Source organism: Salmo trutta, chromosome 9 (genome assembly GCF_901001165.1).
Source record: "Salmo trutta chromosome 9, fSalTru1.1, whole genome shotgun sequence".
In the NCBI taxonomy this organism is placed as follows: domain Eukaryota; kingdom Metazoa; phylum Chordata; class Actinopteri; order Salmoniformes; family Salmonidae; genus Salmo; species Salmo trutta.
The window spans coordinates 28,402,386-28,424,764 of record NC_042965.1 but is presented as its reverse complement, the minus strand read 5'-3'; the positions used below and the strand labels follow the sequence as shown (position 1 = coordinate 28,424,764).

General features: G+C 45.1%; 1 protein-coding gene across 1 annotated transcript; it reads right to left on the bottom strand.

The window, feature by feature from the left end:
* Positions 1-310: 310 nt before the first annotated feature.
* Positions 311-14,126, bottom strand: cdca2 (cell division cycle associated 2). The gene is made up of 14 exons (XM_029763338.1): positions 13,877-14,126; positions 13,154-13,320; positions 12,783-12,913; positions 12,371-12,527; positions 11,441-11,634; positions 11,059-11,223; positions 10,639-10,756; positions 10,092-10,387; positions 9,764-9,818; positions 9,593-9,664; positions 9,242-9,336; positions 8,923-9,000; positions 3,965-4,121; positions 311-1,877 (listed from the first exon to the last, which is right to left on the bottom strand). Exons 2-14 carry the CDS (start codon positions 13,290-13,292, stop codon positions 760-762), a joined length of 2,775 nt encoding a protein of 924 aa, XP_029619198.1. The 5' UTR covers positions 13,293-13,320; positions 13,877-14,126; the 3' UTR covers positions 311-759.
* Positions 14,127-22,379: the final 8,253 nt, after the last annotated feature.

Here is a 22,379-nt window from a genome sequence, read left to right as displayed (position 1 = left end):
GTGACTAAGTAGCGGCGGTATACAGAAGATAGACATATTTGGTAAAAGACCAAGTTCATATTATGGCAAGAACAGCAAAGGGAAATAACAGTCCAATAGGTTTTTGGTTACTACATGATTCCATATGTGTTAGTTCATAGTTTTGATGTCTTCACTATTATGTAGAAAATAGTAAAAAAAATAATAAACCTTGAATGAGTAGCTGTTCTAAAACTTTTGACCAGTAGTGTATATATTTATAATTCAACTTTTTAGATGTTTATAATGCATTTCTATTTCAAGAGAGGCCTGTATAATGTTCAGACAATTAATAGTTTGGAAGATCCCCATTTTATTTAATGAATACAGGAGGTACACATTCAAAGAGTAAAAAATGCACTGTCTGTACATCTCCTACTCCATGAGCCTTGGTAAATGACAATAACTGCCAAACTGTTAAATCACATTAAAAGGTAGATCTTAGTCCATTTATACTACTTAATTACTAAAAACAAAAACAGTGCTTTATAAAACTCACAACCAATAAAAATAGCTTTTCTAACAGTATCAAAAGCAGGTGGAAATGGTCAACCCTAGTCAAGAAAAGTAATGACCTTCATAGTGAATAGGGTGCCATTTCATTCACAGCCAAAGTGTCCAGGTAGTGGACAGGCTAGCATTGGAGTGGCTCATAGGTCAGTGTGGTCCACTTCCTCCAGGGGAGGGTGTAGTAGAGCCTGGATGGAGCTGCGTCTGCCCCTGGTCTTCCTGCGGACAGCACTAATGGAGTCCAGAGAGGTGTGGGGTAGCCAGGCCGGAGGCCTCCAGGGAGCTGCGTCTGCCCCTGGTCTTCCTGCGGACAGCACTAATGGAGTCCAGAGAGGTGTGGGGTAGCCAGGCCAGGCCGGAGGCCTCCAGGGTACTGCTCTGGCTCTGGTTCCTCAGGCTGCGGCGGACAGACCGATGCCCCCTGCAGGGGAGAGGCCGCAGCACATCATCAATGTTGAACTCTTCCTGTGCCCAGGGGGGAAGGAGGGACTCTGGGTAGGAGGTGGAGGCCTGTTCTATAACGTTACCCAGCTCCATTCCTGACCTGTGGTTATCATTCACCTCCTGCCCTCTCTTCTCCACTGCCTGTGGCCCATTTGGCTGGGAAGCCTGCTCCTCCTCTCTGACTTTGCTGGCGTATATAGAGCTCCTTCTACCCCTGGAGCGGCCTGGGCCCTGAGCTGCTCCTCTCTGCCCGCCTTTGTTTGGACTCTGTTCTACATGGCTCACTGCCTTCTGCTCTGAGGGAGCCACTGTGGTGCTAACCTCATCTGGAGGGCAGGATGTAGTAATATCAGTGTCAGCTCTAGCTGGACTATCCCCACTCCTACCTGCATCTGGAAGTGTGCCAGTGCATTGATCTGTATCTACAGGGTCTGAGGTAGACTGTGCGTTAGGTTCACCAGGTACTGTGTGCTTGGCTGGGCTGGACACTAAAACCTCTGGCTGGATTGTTTCTGTTGGGTCTTGTTCTGTATCAAAGGTTTCTACCTGCTCCTCGGTCTCTTCACTCAGCCAGTTATCAACAGGAACACTGACCTTCCTGCCGTTCCCTCTACCTACTCTAATAACACTCTGCCTTTTGGTTCTGGAGGTCTTTGCTGGACCTGACCATCTTCTCCAGATCTGTGCTGCTCTTCCAGTCCCAGAGCTGTCTGTGGTGGAGCCTACAGGGCTCTGGCAGTCTACTGAAGGTCCATCAGAGGGCTCTGCAGCTGGGGTGGTGTCTTCTGGTGAGTCCTCACTGACCGGGGGGCAGAAGCAGCTTGACCACAGGGCTGCAGCTGTGACCACTCTGGTGACGGGGTCACTATTAACGTAATCTTCTAATAGGATGGAGTCTTCTTTGGCTGTGGCGGGAGGACACACAACATGGGTTACTACTGAACATGAAACATGTCCTCAGAACGTTAAATACCTAAAATAACCTAGAATTTCCGTTCTCAGAAGATTAATAAAATCTCCCAGGAAAACTTTTGGGGAGCCATAGTAAAATGTTCTCAGAACCTCCCTGCAACCTGAAAAATGTATGTTCCCAGAACAGGCAAAATGTTAAAAAAGGGCGGCAGGTAGGCTAGCGATTAAGAGCGTTGGGCCAGTAACTAAAAGTTAATTGGTTCGATTCCCCGAGCGGACTAGGTGAAAAATCTGTCGATGTGCCCTTCCTTGAGCAAGACACAACCCTAATTGCTCCTGTAAGTCGCTCTGGATAAGAGCATGTGCTAAATAACTAAAATGTACTGTCTAGGGCTACTAGCTACTAATACAGACTATCTGGACATGCACCTAGTCAGAGTGAATGGCCTATGAGAATGCATATACAATACAAAGTAGTAGCATTTCTATTGACTGAACTTAGTATTGTATCTCAAGTGTGAATCAGTGAGAGTAGTTGAACATGCCTTGACTTGAGTGGTGTATCTAAGTCAGGGATAGGCAACTAGAGAGAGTCAGCTGCAGCTGGTCAGGGGGCCAGAAAATAATTATTACACTTTACACTACAAATTGACCACAATTAAGCCCCCCAAAAAATGGTATTTGAAAATAACAAATGGAGACCTGTCCCAAAGCCACTCCTGCATTGTCTTAGGTGTGTGTTTGGGGTCGTTGTCCTATTGGAAGGTGAACCTTCGCCCCAGTCTCAGGTCCTGAGCATTCTGGAGAAGGTTTTCATCAAGGAGCTCTCTGTACTTTGCTACTTTCAGCTTTCCCTCAATCCTGACTAGTCTCCCAGTCCCTGCCGCTGAAAAACATCCCCACAGCACTGTAACGATGGAGCCAGGTTTCCACCAGACATGAAGTTTAGCAATCAGGCCAATGAGTTCAATCTTGGTTTCATCAGACCAGAGAATCTTGTTTCTCATGGTCCGAGTGTCCTTTAGGTACCTTTCGGCCAACTCCAAGCAGGCTGTCATGTGCCTTTTACTGAGGAGTGGCTTCCATCTGGCAACTCTACCATAAAGGCCTGATTGGTGGAGTGCTGCAGAGATCGGAGAACCTTCCAGAAGGACAACCATCTCCACAGAGGAACTCTGGAGCTCTGGCAGAGTGACCATCGGGTTCTTCTACCATTTAAGAATGATTGAGGCCACGGTGTTCTTTGGGACCTTCAATGATGCAGACATTTTTGCTACCCTTCACGAGATCTGTGCCTCGAACACAATCCTGTCTCGGTGCTCTAGGGACAATTTCTTCAACCTCATGGCTTGGTTTTTGTTCTGACATGCACTGTCAACTGTGGGACCTTTATATAGACAGGTGTGTGCCTTTCCAAATCATGTCCAAACAAATGAATTTACCACAGGTGGACTCCAATCAAGTTGTAGAAACATCTCAAGGATGATCAATGGAAACGAGATGCACCCGAGCACAATTTTGAGTCTTACAGCAAAAGGTCTGAATACTTGTGAAAAAAAAAGAAGGTATTTCTGTATTTAAATGTTTAATACATTTGCAAAATTTTCAAAACTTGTTTTCGCTTTGTGATTATGGGGTATTGTATGTAGACCGAGGAAAACAATGAATTTAATCAATTTAAGAATAAGGCTAACGTAACAATGTGGACAAAGGGAAGGGGTTTGAATACTTTCTGAATGCACTGTATGTCTCCATTTGTGGGAATACTTGGGAGCATATTTTTTTTAATGGTGATTTTAGTATTTTTAGGCCAACAATTAATAACAATTTTTACAAAACACTTGGGGGGACCCCAAAAAATGTAAATCGCCTGCGGGACGGTTGCCGACTCCTGATCTAAAGTGTCTTCATAAGTGATTGTGGGTGTAGTCCAAGGCCTGTTCGAATACTTCCTTGATGTATACTGTAAATCCAACAGTGGAAGCCTGGCTCTCACCAAACATGTTAGATCAATGATTAGTTCATGGAAGGAATGATTGTTCCTGGGTATTCGAACAGAGCCCAACAGCTGTGCGCTTACCTGTGCGTTTGCAGTTGTGGGGGTGTTGAGGAGAGTGGCTAAGGGAGGACAGGATCTCTGTGATGGGACTGAGTGTGGGATTCTTGGATGCATAGTCTCTCTTCCCATACAGAGAACGGTCCACCGCCTTCTTCGCAAAGCAACGCTTTGCTGAGTTCTAGAGAAACAAACACAGTGAACACCTAAGCTGGTTTGCCCCATTCTTACATCACTCCTTGTTTATTCATTGTTTTACTGTCACCTCTGAGGAATGCAGTTATTACAAGTGTAGCTCAGTTGGTAGAGCACGGCACTTGTAACGCCAGGGTAGTGGGTTCCATTCCCAGAACCAGCCATACGTAAATCGTATGCCAACATGACTAAGTCGCTTTGTATAAAAGCTTATGTTAACTGGTATATACTACAGTGCATTCGGAAAGTATTCAGAGACGTTGACTTATTCCACTTTGTTACGTTATAGCCTTATTTATTCTAAAATGGATTAAATAAAATGTTTTCCTTATCAATCTACACACAATACCCCATAATGACGAAGTGAAAACAGGTTTTTTGACACTTTAGCAAATGTATATATTTTTTTTATACAAAAATACCTTATTTACATAAATATTTCAGACCCTTTGCTGAGACTCAAATTGAGTTCCGGTGCATCCCGTTTCCATTGATCATCCTTGATGTTTCTACAACTTGATTGGAGTCCACCTGTGGTAAATTCAATTGATTGGACATGATTTGAAAAGGCACACACCTGTCTATATAAGGTCCCACAGTTGACAGTGCATGTCAGAACAAAAACCAAGCCGGTTGAAGGAATTGTCCGTAGAGCTCCGAGACAGGATTGTGTCAAGGCACAGATCTGGGGAAGGGCACCAAAAAATGTCTGCAGCATTGAAGGTCCCCAAGAACACTGTGGCCTCCATCATTCTTAAAAGGAAGAAGTTTGGAACCACCAAGACTCTTCTTCCTAGAGCTGGCCGCTCGGTCAAACTGAGCAATCCAGGGAGAAGGGCCTTGCTCAGGGAGGTGACCAAGAACCTGTGTTTTAATAAAATCAACTATGTGCGTTGAGCTTGTCTGATGCCTCAAGAGGGCGCCATAGCTAGATAACCAGAAGAAAAAAAACAACCCAACTACTCTCCTCCTGCTGGCTTACGCAGATTCTGCCATTACTCTCCTGAAGTTGCCGTAATAGGCTACACGAAGAGTCTGCAACCTTTCTCATGTAGAATACTATTTCTACCGATCTGCCTGCCAGTTATGGTTTCACATATGCACATTTGTCAAAGTTTCATTTAAATTTATAATACTGCCTTTATATCTCAAAACCATTGTCATGTGGTTAATAAAAATTCTATCCAAATTAATTAAAATGATAAAGCTAAAAAGTAACTTCTATTGCCATCTATGTAAGAACAGCCTACATAAAGCCAACAAATAACATTGCAGCCTGCAGGTAGAAAATATCCAGATTAAAATAAATATCCAATAAATCACATTGGCTACACATTGCCCATCTGCAATGAACTTGAAACATTGTATCAACTATTAACTTGGGTCCTGCCCAAAGCTTGCCTAGCGAACATTGTAGAAAATATTCTCGGCCCTCATTTTCCCATGCCAGTGAGCTCTGGACAGACACAGCTGTTGGCTATTTGCGCAAGGGATAAGAAGCAGTGTTTGACTTAGGCAGTAGCTCGCTGAGTACTGGCACCTCAAATGTTCTACTGCTTGGGCTCCTGCTCCTCTTATAGAATAATAGCTCAAAACTATTGTGAAGCTCCTGCACCTAAATATAAACAGTACCCGCAGCCAAAATAAGTACCGGAACCTATTTCAGTCCAAGTCAAGCACTGATAAGAAGCCTATTTTATGACATTTCCACTGGATAAGAGCATTACATTTTCCCCTTTCATGCCAAGTGCTTATTGAAAGGGAGAGAGCTGGAAAGATTTTTCAAATACATTGAGGAACTATTGTAATTCTCAATGGATGTAAAAACAAACTTTGTTTGCTTACTGTTTGAGGTGAAGAAAACATTACTTTGGGAATTTCCACAGGTTATTAGTAGTGGTGCATTAAGCCAATCAGAAATACTATCAGATCCCCAAATGGGCACATTTATATACCTACATTTGCACACAGGCTAGGTAAACTATAGGCCTACTTCTATACGTGCGCGTCTTTACTCAACATTGACAGGAGAGCTCCAAACAAAAGACAATGACTAAATTGACAGAACTAGTAAATGGAATGAAATAAACCAAAACGTGTTTCTCACAAGTGTAGCATAGGTTGTGCACTCTGCAAACAACGTGTCCACTCCGACAATGAGAACAGGGAGACTGAAATAATAATATTGAATGCATTAAAAGAAATGACCGTAACAAACATTGTAGATTAGCAATGACAAGAATTAACAGTAAATGTTAACTGGTGACATACAATACCAAGAAACACGAGCAATGGACATTAGACCGGTGGAAATCTGTCCTTTGGTCTGATGAGTCCAAATGAGATTTTGGGTTCCAACCGCCGAGTCTTCGTGAGACGCAGAGTAGGTGAACGGATGATCTCCGCATGTGTGGTTCCCACCGTGAAGCATGGAGGTGGTGTGATGGTGCTTTGCTGGTGACACTGATTTATTTAGAATTCAAGGCACACTTAACCAGCATGGCTACCACAGCATTCTGCAGCGATAAGCCAACCCATCTGGTGTTGCGTTTAGTGGGACTATCACTTGTTTTTCAACAGGACAATGACCCAACACAGCTCCAGGCTATGTAAGGGCTATTTGACCAAGAAGGAGAGCGATGGAGTGCACAATCACCCGACCTCAACCCAATTGAGATGGCTTGGGATGAGTTGGACCGCAGAGTGAAGGAAAAAGCAGCCAACAAGTGCTCAGCATATGTGGAAACTCCTTCAAGACTGTTGGAAAAGCATTCCAGGTGAAGCTGGTTGAGAGAATACCAAGAGTGCGCAAAGCTGTCATCAAAGCAAAGGGTGGCTACTTTGAAGAATCTCAGATATAAAATATATTTCTTTAACACTTTTTGGGTTACTACATGATTCCATGTGTTATTTCATGTTTTGATGTCTTCACTAATTATTCTACAATGTAGAAAATAGTACAAATAAAGAAAAACCATTGAAAGAGTTGATGTGTCCAAACTTTTGACTGGTACTGTATGTAATGGGGAATTGACATACACCAACAATCAAATGCAAACAATTCACACAATGAAGTTGTATAACAAGGAATATGCACAAATTGGCAAGAGAGCGCATTCTGGAGAGAACAGTGCATTGTGCATCTGGGGCCATGATCAATCCCACGTCTGCATTGGCCATGCAGCATTTACGGTGATACGACCTCAGCAAAAGTCAAGCCATTCATACTTCTTGCACTTCGCAGAGCTGTTATCAAGGAAGTGAGTTTGTATTTATACAGGATGTACCACCCCCACCTACCGTCAACCAATCATGTCAATGCGGAGCTTTACAAAGCCCTCTGCATTGTTACAACATTTGGGAGGCACATAGTGATGGGTACAGAGCTGGATTTAGCCTCTGCATGCTCCGCAATTGCGTCACACCCTCCATATGGAGACTCCGACCACATTTTCGTATCGAGCATAAATTGGCTTTTAGTCTTGGCCGCCGCAATAGATTAGTTCACTGAGATGGGTGCAAATGTTACCGCTCGACTAAAACAAATCTCGGTCAACCAACAGCCCAACGACCAAACAATCGACTAATTGGGGTCAGCCCTACCAGAAGGACAACCATCTTTGCAGCACTCCACCATTCAGGCCTTTATGGTAGAGTGGACAGACTGAAGCCACTCCTCAGTAAAAGGCACGCGACAGTCCGCCAAAAGGCACCTAAAGAAACAAGATTCTCTGGTCTGATGAAACCAAGATTGAACTCTTTGGCCTGAATGCCAAGAGTAAAGTCTGGAGGAAACCTGGCACCATCCCTACGGTGAAGCATGGTGGTGGCAGCATCATGCTGTGGGAATGTTTTTCAGTGGCAGGGACTGGGAGACTAGTCAGGATTGTGGCAAAGATGAATGTAGCAAAGTACAGAGAGATCCTTGATGAAAACCTGCTCCAGAGCACTCAGGACCTCAGACTGGGGCAAAGGTTCACCTTCCAACAGGACAACGACCCTAAGCACACAGCCAAGACAACGCAGGATTAGCGTCGGGGCAAGTCTCTGAATGTCCTTGAGTGGCCAGCCAGAGCCCAGACTTAAACCCGATCAAACATCTCTAGAGAGACCTGAAAATAGCTGTGCTGCGACGCTACATATCCAACCTGACAGAGCATGAGAGGTTCTGCAGAGAAGAATGGAAGAAACTCCTCAAACACAGGTGTGCCAAGCTTGTAGTGTCATACCCAAGAAGACTCGAGGCTGTAATCGCTGCCAAAAGGTGCTTCAACAAAGTACTGAGTAAAGGGTTTCAATACTTATGTAAATGTGATCTGTTTTTTTGTAATACATAAAAAAACATTGTCTTTATTCGGTATTGTGTGTAGATGATTTAATCTATTTTAGAATAAGGCTGCAACGTAACAAAATGTTGAAAAAGTCAAGGGGTCTGAAAACATTCAGAATGGACTGTATATATTATTATAACAATCCCAGTAGTTTCTTCTTTGGCCCTTTAATGCTCATTCCCTTCCTTTCCAAAACTAAAGTAAATACCACAAGTACTCCAAACACCACCACCTTCTAAATTAAGTTTAATTCTTGCAGAAATTTGAATGAAGTAACCACCTAAATTCCTTGAGTATGAGAAAGGCAGATTGACTGTGGCTTACAACGAGGCAAGTAGCTTGGTATATGTAATACCTCCCTGAGGCTTAGCTCACTGTACTACCCACAGCCACAGTGTGTAATATTATACATCTCTGTAGAGAAACTTATGAGTGATGAGCAGAGCCCAGACTGACCTTCATCCTCCCACAGGCAGACTTGGCAGCAATACGAGACGACCTCTTCTTCACAGGCTCACTCTTCTCCTCTGGTTGCTGAAAGAACAGAGATAGATAAGAGAGATATGAAGAGATATACATTTAGAGAGGTGGCATTAGGATAGGATCTATTTGGATACACTCACAAGCTCTTCCATTGAGATTAACCCTAGATCATCAGATTAAGATAGCAATAATATTATGATAATCTTATCTCTGGACCAATATTATCTAATTGGTGTGTAAGTGGAGGGAATGAGGATATCCTGTTCAGTGAATGAGTGGTGTGTTACCAGACCTTTCTCTTTCTGCTGCGAGAGCGGGCTGTGGCGGCTGGTTCTGGCTCCAGGGCAGGGTCAGGCATTGGGGCAGGGTCAGGCACTGAGGCAGCATCTACAGCAAACACACCTCCGCTTAAGCCTCTCATTTGACCTCACTGACACCCCTGTAAACACTAAGCCAATGACTTGAGGCTGAGGAGGAGAGGTGCTGTTACATAAGGGGAGGGAGTGAAAGGTGGGTGGAATAGAATTTGAAGTCTGACCATACGTCCCAAATGGCACGATATTCCCTATATAGCGCACTATTTAGGAAATAGGGTGCAATTTGAGACACACCACCAGTCTAAACTGAAGTAACTAGATCTCACCTGACATTTCCTCACAAACAGAGTCCTCCTCTTGAAAAGCTGAGGTCAGATCCAGAGGTCCAGTCTCCAGCTCTGGAAATACATACAGCAAGTGACAACAATGTGAAGTTTTACACAGAGCTTGACTAGAAACAGCTTCCTCTCAGCAATGATCACCGTTCAACAACCAACCTGCATTGTCCATCCATGAACTGTCAACATCTTCTTCCATTGAAGGGAAAGGGATCTGAGGGCATAGAGAATTACTGCATTATTTACATGGTCAATAACTAACCTACATGCTGGATTACCAGAAAGAACAATTCAATGATTGGTCGTACTCATTAGGGAACACTGTAGCAAAACGTTTGGCAAAGGAATACAAGTGTTTCTTATTGGAAGTTCAGGTAGTCCCTTCCTGTTTCAGTACCCGTCTGCTTCCGTTTGGTGCCTAATGAATACGACCCTGGCCTCATCATTTTGGGGCAGGTCAATCACTGTGTTGGTGATTGACAGGTACCTTTCCCTGAGTGTGGGCGCTCTCCTGTTCCCCACAGCAGGGTCCCATAGTGAGCGGTGGGGAGGCTCCAGTTAGACAGGGGCTGCTGAAGTCCGGCTGAGCCAGGGTTAAGGGGGTCTTCAGCAGTGACCTCAGCTGGGACCCCCCGCTAGATGTTAGGGCGCGGGCCGGGGTTCCCCCCTTCCGTAGAGGGGTGCTGGGGGGCAGGTTCTTGTCAAACAGTTCAGGGGGCAGTAGGATCCCGAAACGCACCTGCTTCTTCATAGTGGAGTTAACGTTACCACCCTCAGCTTCATCTGAAGGACAAATAAATATTGTTTACTCATCAACATCACTTGACCATAACAGCTTTATTCAACCTCCTGCTTCTCGTACAGATAAATGTTAGAGGAATCATGACCAACAACAGTCTTTGCTGCTCTCAGAAACAAGCCTTTTCTTGCTTAGTCAATACTGTCTGTAGTATGCTTAACTTGCACTGGGCTTCAAAGCATGATAAAGATGAAAGGATAGGATCCTCTTTAACAGAGGAGAGCAGCATATTTACCAGTGGTGTTCATCTCCAAAAGAGCTGGCATGGCGAACAGCTGGGGCAGAGTTGTCCTGACTCGTCCTGAATGCAAAACCAGAGGTTGGCTGGGGCTGTGCAGTTCAAAAGAGCACTCCTGTGGGGTGAGAGGGAACCAAAGATAATGTTTGTGAGCCAGGCAGGAACCTGTGGTGAAAGTAGCAGTTGTGTTCGCTGCAGAACTGTGAGGGCTTCACAGAGAGGAAAGGAGGCTGGGGTGTTGTGTCCCAAATGGGACCCTATATAGTTCATTACATTTGACCATTCTTCGGCCCTGGACAAAGTTATTATTATTATTTTTTTTTTTACACCAGGTGAGTTGACACTACATACGGAATAGGGTGCCATTTGGAACACATATTGGTGTGTGTGTGTGGATGAGGCTAGATGAAATCTTACCTGGTCCTGCTCCTCCTTGGTGGGAGTGCAGTGCTGCTGCTTCATAGGAGAGGGCTGTGGCTTGCCCTGGGACACAGCATCAGTACCCAGGGCTGGTGACAGAGACACACTAGAAGGTTCTACATTGAGAGCTGACTGATGGTCCTTGTTCTGGGCAACTGCAACCTGAGGAGGTGATCATGATGGGTTAGTGGTTGTCAGAACATAGTGGTCACAGTATAATGGTTCATAATAATTCATTTAGTTTATAAAGACTTTTCTTACCAGTTGCTCAACATGCACACGACAAAGTTGAAAAAAAGACACCAACAGATTCTGAATGGTTTGCCAAGTTATATTAGTCATTTAACAGAGAAATGTTTTGCCAGTGTGATGAGGTTACCTCCTTGTTCTGTTGCTGCTTCAGTATGGTGGCAGTGCGTTTGAGGACAGGAGTGGTGGCCTCCCTAATCTCCTCCACACACTCCCCCAGAGTGCGTGCTGTGCAGCGCCTCTTACTGGGTGGGGAAGTCAGAGAGGGATGCTGGCTCACTGGGGACATGTTCTCCTTCCCACCACCATCACAGCTCCACCCACCTGATAGTTAAGACAACACCCATCAACAACTACAGCCCAGAATAGAAAACTCTTAAAGAATATACTAAAAGGGACAATCTGTAGTATCTGGATGAGACATTTTCAGGAGCTCCAAAAACATTACACAAGAAAAATGCTGGTTTCTCCATGCCCTCACTGAAGTATAACACATATATTAAAACTTAAAAGGTGCTACACATAGGATTTGTATTTTTGCACTGTAATTTTAGAAAAACGTCCATAATACATCTTCTGCTAATAGTGGAATGATAGTGTTTCACAGTATTACTTACCCACCAGTGTTGTGATTGAGAAAACAAGCAGTGAATAGTGTAGGGAATCATTGTACCACAAACTGAAATTGAGGGAACAGTGTAGAATTTTAGCAACCAGGAAATGACAGAACAGCTTTCCCAGTTCGACAACAAATTCTGCTCCTTCTGGAAAAATCAATAGGCGAATATCACAGCCAATCACAACACTGGCGTAATACTGTAAAACACCATCATTCCACTATTAGCGCCAGATACTGTATATTATGGACATTTTCTGAAATTACAATGCAAAAAATATCTTACAAATCCTGTGTGTAGCACCTTTAAACATTTTGGGGGGAAAAAGTCCAACATAATCTGATAACTTTTAAATAGTATACTCAGACAAAGCACCAGTTTCAGTTCACGTAATAATATGTGATTAATAACTGATTTATCCTTTTTCATTGAACCAGACTGACCACCAGACAGAACATCTCTTGTTTTGATGCATCCCCCTGTGTGATTGTCCTGTTTCAGCACTGCTTCATTCTCCACATTCATAATGCTCTGGAAGATGGCCATCTTCTGCTTTAGAGTAGAGGGGACTCTGGGAAAGAAGGGGATGGCTTGGGTATCCTACGAAGAGAGAGAAAAAAGAAATGCACGGTAAACACAAATGTCTTCACATTTTATGTGACGCAATTGGTTAATTTTCAATGACAAATGCAGTGTAGCAAGAGACAGCTTATAGGCTTGTCATAAATGTAACTAAGACTATTATAGCTCCAACTCAGATGAACCCAAACCGTCCTAGAGGAACTTTTATCTGCAGTGCACTAGTTATGTTTATTGCCATCTTTGAGTATGAATGAATGAGCAAACTCATCTCACCTGTGGTGTTGTGGGGGGAGTTTTCATCCTTTGTTGGGCAATGTAGCGGATTAGGGAGTTGGTCTCTGGTGAACTCCGTACACCAACATTGGACCTCCGCTTCACCTTCAGCTGAGCTAGGCGAGATTTTTCTGGGGAAAGACAATACATGCACCATTCAATGGGACATTCTTGATTCAGAAAAACAAACAATTGTCTTGTGTCTTGACAAAGCAATGTCTAGACCTTGAACATATAGCTAGCTACATTGCCCAGATACATTTGTGTTTAGGGTTATAATAATGAGTTAATTGCAGGGTAAAGTCGGAAAGAGCAGTGGACCCAGTGGAATGATATCAACAGAGTCAACTCACTTCTTCTATCTGAATTACCTTTGACGTTAGAAGATGGGGTGAAGCTTTGAGTGGAGATACCCAGTTGGGAGGGTGTGAGCAGGGTGAAATCCAAGGGTGATGTGATGTTGCTCATTGGAGAAAGACACGAGGCCTCCAGTAGAGTCAAGTTGTCCATTTTCAACTCTGAACTTAACGTTAGCTACCTTCAACAGAAAGGATTGGAAGCACCTTAAGTGGGTTCTGTCATCTAAACCAAGAAAGCACGCAACTGTTGTCAATAACAGTTGATAAAATTGGGTCGATAATGCATTCAAGGGCAAGAAGGCTGACAAACCAAGCAACGACTGATGATCACACAAAAGTTTAAACGAGTGCTAGCGAGGAAAGGTGATGCGACAGGCGTTTGTAGCTTACAAGTTATTGACGCTATGCATCCAACAAGTACATATTAAAACGAAGTAAAGCCATTTAACACCTTTAAAAACCAGCTCTGACGTTAGCGAAATACAAGTTCACATTTACGTTACAAAATGGCTAGCTAACGTTAGCTCAGAGTTTCTTGGCCAGCTAACTTTAACAATACATTCACTGAATTGACAAACATATTACCTAGCGAAACAGATCAGCGACCATAATAATAATAATAAGCTAGCTAAATGACTAGATAGCAACAACGAAACCGTTTCCAGCTAGCTAACATGTTATAGCTGGCTAGCTAGCTATAACATGCTAGCGAAATTTGAATTTCGCAACACTCACTGTAGCCGTGGCACGAAATTCCTTCCGCGACTCGAATAAAGGCGAACATTTTGTTGAACGTAAACATGTCCAACAAAATCATTACATGTACGTTTAACAAACGTAAAAGTAAATTCAAAAACGTTTGCATTCAAACGTATCAAGATACTGACATAATGCGATAGTTATGGACATTTGGGGACTATTTCATATGTCTACAGAAGGATCTAATTTCATACGAACTCGCCAATGAATGTGAAAACACGTGTCACGTGTCTCTGCAATATCCAATGAATCACATTTGATTTAGTACTCCAAAATGTGTCCCTACGCATTCAAAATAAGTATGAACAGCTCAACTATCCCAACGTATTCCCGAAACAAATCTAAGCTAAAGAAACGTCCCGACTGTTCAGAAATACAGTGGTATTTTCATGCACTCTTCTTTGTATTACAACTTAGTCTCACATAGCCTATATAATGCATCTAAAATGTCAAGAAATTGTGATGAAAACCAAATAGGCAAACAGTTGGATTGGTTAGATCCCAAACTTGTTATAGTCCGGTGCCTTCAAGCATACAACTTCCAGCTGCGTACCCCCTCTAGCACCAGTGTCAGCGCACTCTCAAATGTTGTTTTTTGCCATCAGTGTAAGCCTGCCACACACGACATATTTATTAAACATAAGAATGAGTGTCAGTTTTTGTCACAACCCGACTAGTGGGAAGTGACAAAGAGCTCTTCTAGGACCAGGGCACAAATAATATAATAATAATAAATAAAACATCTCTTTATTTAGCCATTTTACATATAAAACCTTGTTCGTTCATCACAAATTGTGAATAACTCACCACAGGTTATGAGAAGGGTGGTCTTGAAAGGATGCACATAACTCTGCAATGTTGGGTTGTATTGGAGAGAGTCTCAGTCTTAAATAATTTCCCTATCCAGAAATCTGTCAGTGTCTTCTGATTAAATTCAATTTTCACAGAACGCTTGTTGCAATTTCGATGAGGCTCTCTCGTTCAGATATCAGTAAGTGGACTGGAGCCAGGACATGAAAGGGATAACGAATCCAGTTGTTTGTGTCATCCGTTTCGGGAAAGTACCTGCTTAATTGCGCACCCAGCTCACTCAGGTGCTTCACTATACCACATTTGACATTGTCCGTAAGCTTGAGTTCATTTACACACAAAAAAATCATACAATGATGGAAAGACCTGTGTGTTGTCCTTGTTAATGCAGACAGAGAAGAGCTCCAACTTCTTAATCATAGCCTCAATTTTGTCCCGCACATTGAATATAGTTACGGAGAGTCCCTGTAATCCTAGATTCAGATAATTCAGGTGAGAAAAAACATCACCCAGATAGGCCAGTCGTGGGAGAAACTCGTCATCAGGCAAGCGGTCAGACAAGTGAAAATTATGGTCAGTAAAGAAAACTTTAAGCTCGTCTCTCAATTAAAAAACACGTGTCAATACTTTGCCCCTTGATAACCAGCGCACTTCTGTATGTTGTAAAAGCATTACATGGTCGCTGCCCATATCAATGACTAATGCAGAAAATACACGAGACTTCAGGGGCCTTGCTTTAATTAACAAAGTTAACTATTTTCACTGTAGTGTCCAAAACGTCTTTCAAGCTGTCAGGCATTCCCTTGGCAGCAAGAGCCTCTCGGTGGATGCTGCAGTGTACCCAAGTAGCGTCGGGAGCAACTGCTTGCACGCCACTATGTCTCCCTGTCATGACTTTTGCGCCATTAGAACAGATACCAACACATCTTGACCACCACAGCCCATTTGATGTCACAAAGCTATCCAGTACTTTAAAAATATCCTCTCATGTTGTCCTGGTTTCCAGTGGTTTGCAGAAGAGGATGTCTTCCTTAATTGACCCCCCCCCCCCCCCCCCCCCCCCTGCGAAGCAGTAATTGTTTCAAAACCTCTCCGGCCATGTCAGTGATGCGTCGTGAAACAGCGTCGTTTGATGATGGCATTGTCTGTTTAGTTTTTCGGCCTTTTCCCTAAGCATTGTCCCAGCCATATCCGTGGTAGCAGGAAGAATTAAGTCCTCCACAATAGTATGGGGCTTGCCTCTCCTAGCCACTCGGTAGCTCACAATATAAGACGCTTCTTGCCTTTCTTATTTGGTATCTGTTGCTTTTATACATGTCTTACTACTCGAAAGTCGTCTTTATTCTCACTCAAAAACTCCCATGGCTTATTTTTCAAATGGTCATGTTTCGTTTCAAAATGTCTGCGCAAGAGTGAAGGTGATTGGATATCATTATTATACTAGGTTACCTGTATTTGACATTGTGTTGTTATTTCGCTGAACACTAGATGGTTTAATTTCATTTTTGGCAGTGAAACGAGACTAATCATGCGAGAAAAAAACCTCACCCAAATGTATTGCCCCATTGGAAAATATAAATGTACTGTTTGAAAATGTGGAAAAGAAAAAAAAGAAAATGTGAATAACATTTTTATTTGGCGTACCCCCGACGGCATTGCACGTGTCCCTGGGGGTACTCGTACCCCAGTTTGGGAATACCTGGGTTAGATGAATTGGTCCCTCTCCTGATAGGCCCTACTCTGACTCATCTGCTGCTACTCATACAGAGTTGTACTGTGTATTTCTCCTCAGTCTGTTCACAGTTGACTTGATAATTGCCTCCTCCAATCTGTCTGCCAGATAAACATCTTTATGCATTTACCTTTTTCTAAACAGGGAAGGGAGAGTTTGTGTTCCTATCTCTGTAGTATTTGTCTATGAGTACAAGACCGAGGACATCCAGGATTGTAGGAAGAAAGACTACAGAAAATCTGATGTACTGTTTTCTTCCTTCCACTCACTATCTCTCCCTCTACAGCACATCCACCTCCTAATTCACATCTGCAGAGCAGTCTGCTTCCCTTCATGTCCTCTAAATTCAGTTCCAATTCAAGGGGCTTTATTGGCATGGGAAACATATGTTTACATTGCCAAAGCAAGTGAAATATATAATAAACAAAAGTGAAATAAACAATAAAAAGTGAACAGTAAATATTACACTCACACAAGTTCCAAAATAATAAAGACATTTCAAATGTCATATTATGTCTATATACAGTGTTGTAACAATGTGCAAATAGTTAAAGCACAAAATGGAAAATAAATAAACATAAATATTACACTCACTGTCGTGTCTTTGGCTATGCCGGATTAAGTGATATGACATGCTATCCTATAAAATCCTTTCTCTGTAATTAATATCACCTGATTAGCTAATCATGTAAATGTAATTAACTAGAAAGTCGGGACACCACGGAAGAGTGTTTATAGAGCTGTTATCTTCCGAATAAACTCTTAAAAACGTAGTATTATTTTACATCGATAGCAGTCAATATTAATCGTCACCTTATTTTCAGTCTCATAATGAAAGTTGTAAATTCTTGGTTATCTTCACGAACCCTGGCTAACAAGTTGAATCAGCAATACAAAATTGGGTTTAATTATTTATTTACTAAATACCTAACTAATCACACAGAATTACATATACACAGAATACAAATGATGTCATACAGAAAACGACCCTGGTGGACGGGGCCGACATGGCGGCTTGTTACACAAAGAAAGGGGGTTGGGCTTGAATGAAAGAGCGGGAAGACTGAGGAACAAAAGAAACAGCAGCTATGCTATCGTAAATACAGTATCTTATGCATTCTAAATTACCGCCCATTTGGAAAAGGAAAATGCAATAAATATTTACTCTGAGCTGCGCTTCGGTAGGTTGGTCGTAGATGCTGGCCGGGTTGGCCAACAGGGATCTTCCTGTCCTCGGAAGAATGTCAATGGTGGTAAAGTGGATACGTTGTAGTATCTTCGTCTGTGTTAGACTGGATCCGTCGTCCGTCCTTTCCTAGCCCACGTCTACAGCGGCTGCTGCTAACTCAACGGCTAGGAAGTATCACTTCTGTAGTGAATAAGTTCAAAGTTCATACCATTCACAACCAAAGCTCACGCCGAGGTTGGCTTAGTTCTGTACTTGACATGTGTGTCCTTGTAACGCAGAGGCTGCAGACCTCACGTAGTGGAACTCCTGGTTACATTGTGTCATTGTCTTATATAGTGGCGAGTGGAGAAGGGTGTGTTTCATCGTTTATAACCCCTGTCTCTTCACAAGGGCGGGCCACTGATTTAAGCAGGGCACTTTCCTTATGAAAACCCAATTCTTTCATTTGGAAGCTAAAATTACATTTAATCTCCTAACAAACAATTTCAATATCAAACATTTCAATTGCATAACAATTCCATGTGACTCTGATAACTAGAGGGTGCATACTTTCCCAGGTACAGTTTATGTCGTCCTGTCATCAGTCATAATGTCTCAGATGACAACCGAACTGACATCCATACTCATTAAGTTCCAACGCATATTTCCAACTGGTTCTATTACCGAAATATGGTTCCTTTTCCCCATTTGTTTGATGTTCCCAGATTCTCTATATTTAACAAATGCTATTCAACAGTCCTTCAGTAGGGTCAGAGAGAGAGGGGAAGGGGGAAAGGTATTTATGGGGGGTCATAAACCTTACCCACAGGCCAACGTCATGACACTCACACTAGTTCCAAAATAATACAAACATTTCAAATGTCATATTATGTCTATATACAGTATTGTAACGATGTGCTAATGTCACGACTTCCGCCGAAATTGGTCCCTCTCCTTGTTCGGGCGGCGTTCGGTGGTCGACGTCACCGGCCTTCTAGCCATCGCCGATCCACTTTTCATTTTCCATTTGTTTTGTCTTTGTCTTACACACCTGGTTTCAATTCCCCAATTACTTGTTCATTATTTAACACACTGTTCCCCCATGTTTGTTTGTGAGTATTTGTTTATTTGTATTGCTGGCTGTATTTGTGGCCTTGTATTTATACAACGTGTATTGTGATATTATTGAGTAAATTGCTTTCATTACTCATATCTGCTGTCCTGCGCCTGACTCATCTCACCAGCTACACACAGATGCTTTACAGAATTACTCACCTGAAATGGAGTCAGCAGGAGCAGACGACCCCCCCTTTTGCGGTTGAAGAGCGCGTCCAGCAGCACGCGACCATGTTACAATGTCTGGGCACCGCCATGGATCGCGTGCTTCAGACGATGGATAGATGGGAGAGAGAAGGAGGTCTTTCAACGCCTCCACCAGCCCCACTACAGCAGGCTCCACTGTCCACCACTCCTTCACCCGGTCCCAGCGGGATTTGGCTCGCACTCCCAAGGGAGTATGATGGGACGGCTGCCGGATGCCAGGGGTTCCTACTCCAGCTGGAGCTCTACCTGTCGACCGTCCACCCGGCTCCTTCAGGACGTGAGACCGTGACCGCCCTCGTCTCCTGCCTCTCAGGCAAAGCCCTGGAGTGGGCCAACGCCGTATGGAGTGAGGGAGACGCAGCGTTGGACCATCACGCGGAGTTCAACCGCCGCTTTCGGGCAGCTTTCGACCACCCGCCTAAGGGTCGAGCGGCGGGTGAACGTCTGTTCCACCTGAGGCAGGGGATGAGGAGCACGCACTATTTCGCTTTGGACTTCCGGACCCTTGCCAGCAGCGCGGGATGGAACGACAGGGCCCTGATCGATCACTACCGGTGCAGTCTGCGCGAGGACGTCGGTCGGGAGTTGGCCTGCCGAGACACCACCCTCACGTTGGACCAGCTGGTGGACCTGTCCATCCGGCTGGACAACCTGCTGGCCACCCGCGGACGTCCGGATCGGGGCCCGTCAGTTCCATACCCCAGCACCTCCGAACCGATGCCCATGGAGCTGGGAGGTGCTGCGTTTAGGGCGTCCGGAGGAATGGTCATTCCCTGCACCATCTATGGCCGCAGAGGGCACACTGCTGGTCGGTGCTGGGGGGGTTCCTCAGGGAGTCGAGGCAGCAGGCAGGGCACTATCGTGTCCCCCCAGGTGAGTCGGCACCAGGCTCACCCAGAGCCCCCTGTTGCTCATGTGTATGTGTATTACATTTCCTGAGTTTTCCCCGCATTCCCAGCATAAGGCACTCGTAGATTCAGGCGCAGCTGGGAATTTTATTGACTGTTCATTTGCCCATAGTTTAGGGATCCCCCTTGTTCCTGTGGATATGCCCTTCCCTGTGCACGCCCTAGATAGTCGAACATTAGGGTCAGGGCTGATTAGGGAGGCCACCGCTCCACTAGACATGGTTACGCAGGAGGGTCACAAGGAGAGAATCAGTCTCTTCCTTATTGATTCTCCTGCGTTTCCCGTGGTGCTGGGCCTACCCTGGTTGGCCTGTCACGACCCCACTATTTCATGGCAACAGAGGGCTCTCAAGGGGTGGTCATGAAAGTGCTCAGGGAGGTGTGTAGGGGTTTCCATTGGTGCGACTAAGGTGGAAAGTCCAGACCAGGTCTCCACCATGTGCATCCCCTCAGAATATGCCGATTTGGCTCTCGCCTTCTGTAAGAAGAGGGCAACTAAATTACCCCCCCATCGACGGGGGGATTGTGCAATAAATCTCCTGGTAGACGCAGCACTTCCCAGGAGTCATGTGTATCCTCTGTCACAGGAGGAGATGGCGGCTATGGAAATATATGTCTCCGAATCCCTGGGGCAGGGATACATTCGGCCCTCCACTTCACCTGCCTCCTCGAGTTTTTTTGTTGTAAAGAAGAATGATGGGAGTCTGCGCCCGTGTATTGACTATCGAGGTATCAATCAGATCACTGTGAGGTACAGCTACCCGCTGCCTCTCATCGCCAGTGCGATCGAGTCAATGCACAGGTCGCGCTTCTTCAAAAAATTGGATCTCAGGAGTGCTTACAACCTGGTGCGTATCCGGGAGGGGGACGAGTGGAAGACGGCATTTAGTACCACCTCAGGGCACTATGAGTACCTCGTCATGCCGTACGGGTTGATGAATGCTCCATCAGTCTTCCAGGCCTTTGTTGACAAGATTTTCCGGGACCTGCACGGGCAGGGTGTAGTGGTGTATATCGACGACATTCTGATATACTCCGCTACACGTGCCGAGCATGTGTCCCTGGTGCGCAGGGTGCTTGGTCGACTGTTGGAGCATGACCTGTACATCAAGGCTGAGAAATGTCTGTTCTTCCAACAGTCCATCTCCTTCCTAGGGTACCGCATTTCCACTTCAAGGGTGGAGATGGAGAGTGACCGCATTTCAGCCTTGCGTAATTGGCCGACTCCCACCACGGTAAAGGAAGTGCAGCGGTTTCTAGGGTTTGCCAACTACTACCGGAGGTTTATCCGGGGTTTTGGTCAGGTAGCGGCTCCCATTACCTCACTGTTGAAGGGGGGACCGTTGGGGCTGCAGTGGTCGGCTGAGGCGGACAGGGCTTTTGGTCACCTGAAGGCTCTGTTTACCTCGGCTCCCGTGCTGACTCATCCGGATCCCTCTTTGGTGTTCATAGTGGAGGTGGACGCGTCCAAGGCTGGGATAGGAGCCGTGCTCTCTCAGCGCTCAGGCTCGCCACCAAAGCTCCGCCCCTGTGCTTTCTTTTCGAAGAAGCTCAGCCCGGCGGAGCGAAACTATGATGTGGAGGACCGGGATCTGTTGGCTGTTGTTAAGGCTCTGAAGGCGTGGAGACATTGGCTTGAGGGGGCTAAACACCCTTTTCTCATCTGGACTGACCACCGCAATCTGGAGTACATCCGGGCAGCGAGGAGACTGAACCCTCGCCAGGCAAGGTGGGCCATGTTCTTTACCCCTTTTGTTTTCACTCTGTCCTACAGACCAGGTTCCCAGAACGCTAAGGCAGACGCGCTGTCCCAGATGTATGACACAGAGGAGCGGTCCATGGATCACACTCCCATACTTCCGGCCTCTTGCCTGGTGGCACCGGTGGTGTGGGAGCTGGATGCGGACATCGAGCGGGCGTTACGCACAGAGCCCACTCCCCCCCCAGTGTCCAGCTGGGCGCCTGTACGTTCCGTCTGCTGTCCGCGACCATTTGATCTATTGGGCCCACACGTCACCCTCCTCTGGTCACCCTGGTATCGGTCGGACGGTGCGTTGCCTTAGTGGGAAGTACTGGTGGTCCACCTTGGCCAAGGATGTGAGGGTTTATGTTTCCTCCTGCTCGGTGTGCGCCCAGTGCAAGGCTCTCAGGTACCTGCCCAGAGGGAAGTTACAACCCCTACTCGTTCCACAACGGCCGTGGTCGCACCTGTTGGTGGACTTCCTGACGGATCTTCCTCCCTCACAGGGCAACACCACGATCCTGGTTGTTGTGGATCGGTTTTCTAAGTCCTGCCGTCTCCTCCCTTTGCCCGGTCTCCCTATGGCCCTATAGACTGCGGAGGCCCTGTTCACTCACGTCTTCCGGCACTACGGGGTGCTTGAGGACATAGTCTCTGATCGGGGTCCCCAGTTCATGTCCAGGGTCTGGAGAGCGTTCATGGAATGTCTGGGGGTCTCGGTCAGCCTCACCTCAGGTTTTCACCCCGAGAGTAATTGGCAGGTGGAGAGAGTAAACCAGGATATGGGTAGGTTTCTG

What these genes read in the sequence shown, in the direction of transcription:
- cdca2 (XM_029763338.1), bottom strand. Translation starts at nt 13,292, where the DNA reads ATGGACAACTTGACTCTACTGGAGGCCTCGTGTCTTTCTCCAATGAGC. An exon ending in TTTGGAGATGAACACCACTG is followed by an intron (nt 10,388 to 10,638) that starts GTAAATATGCTG and finishes TTTGTCCTTCAG; the next exon opens with ATGAAGCTGAGGGTGGTAAC. An exon ending in CCACAACTGCAAACGCACAG is followed by an intron (nt 1,878 to 3,964) that starts GTAAGCGCACAG and finishes CTCCCGCCACAG; the next exon opens with CCAAAGAAGACTCCATCCTA.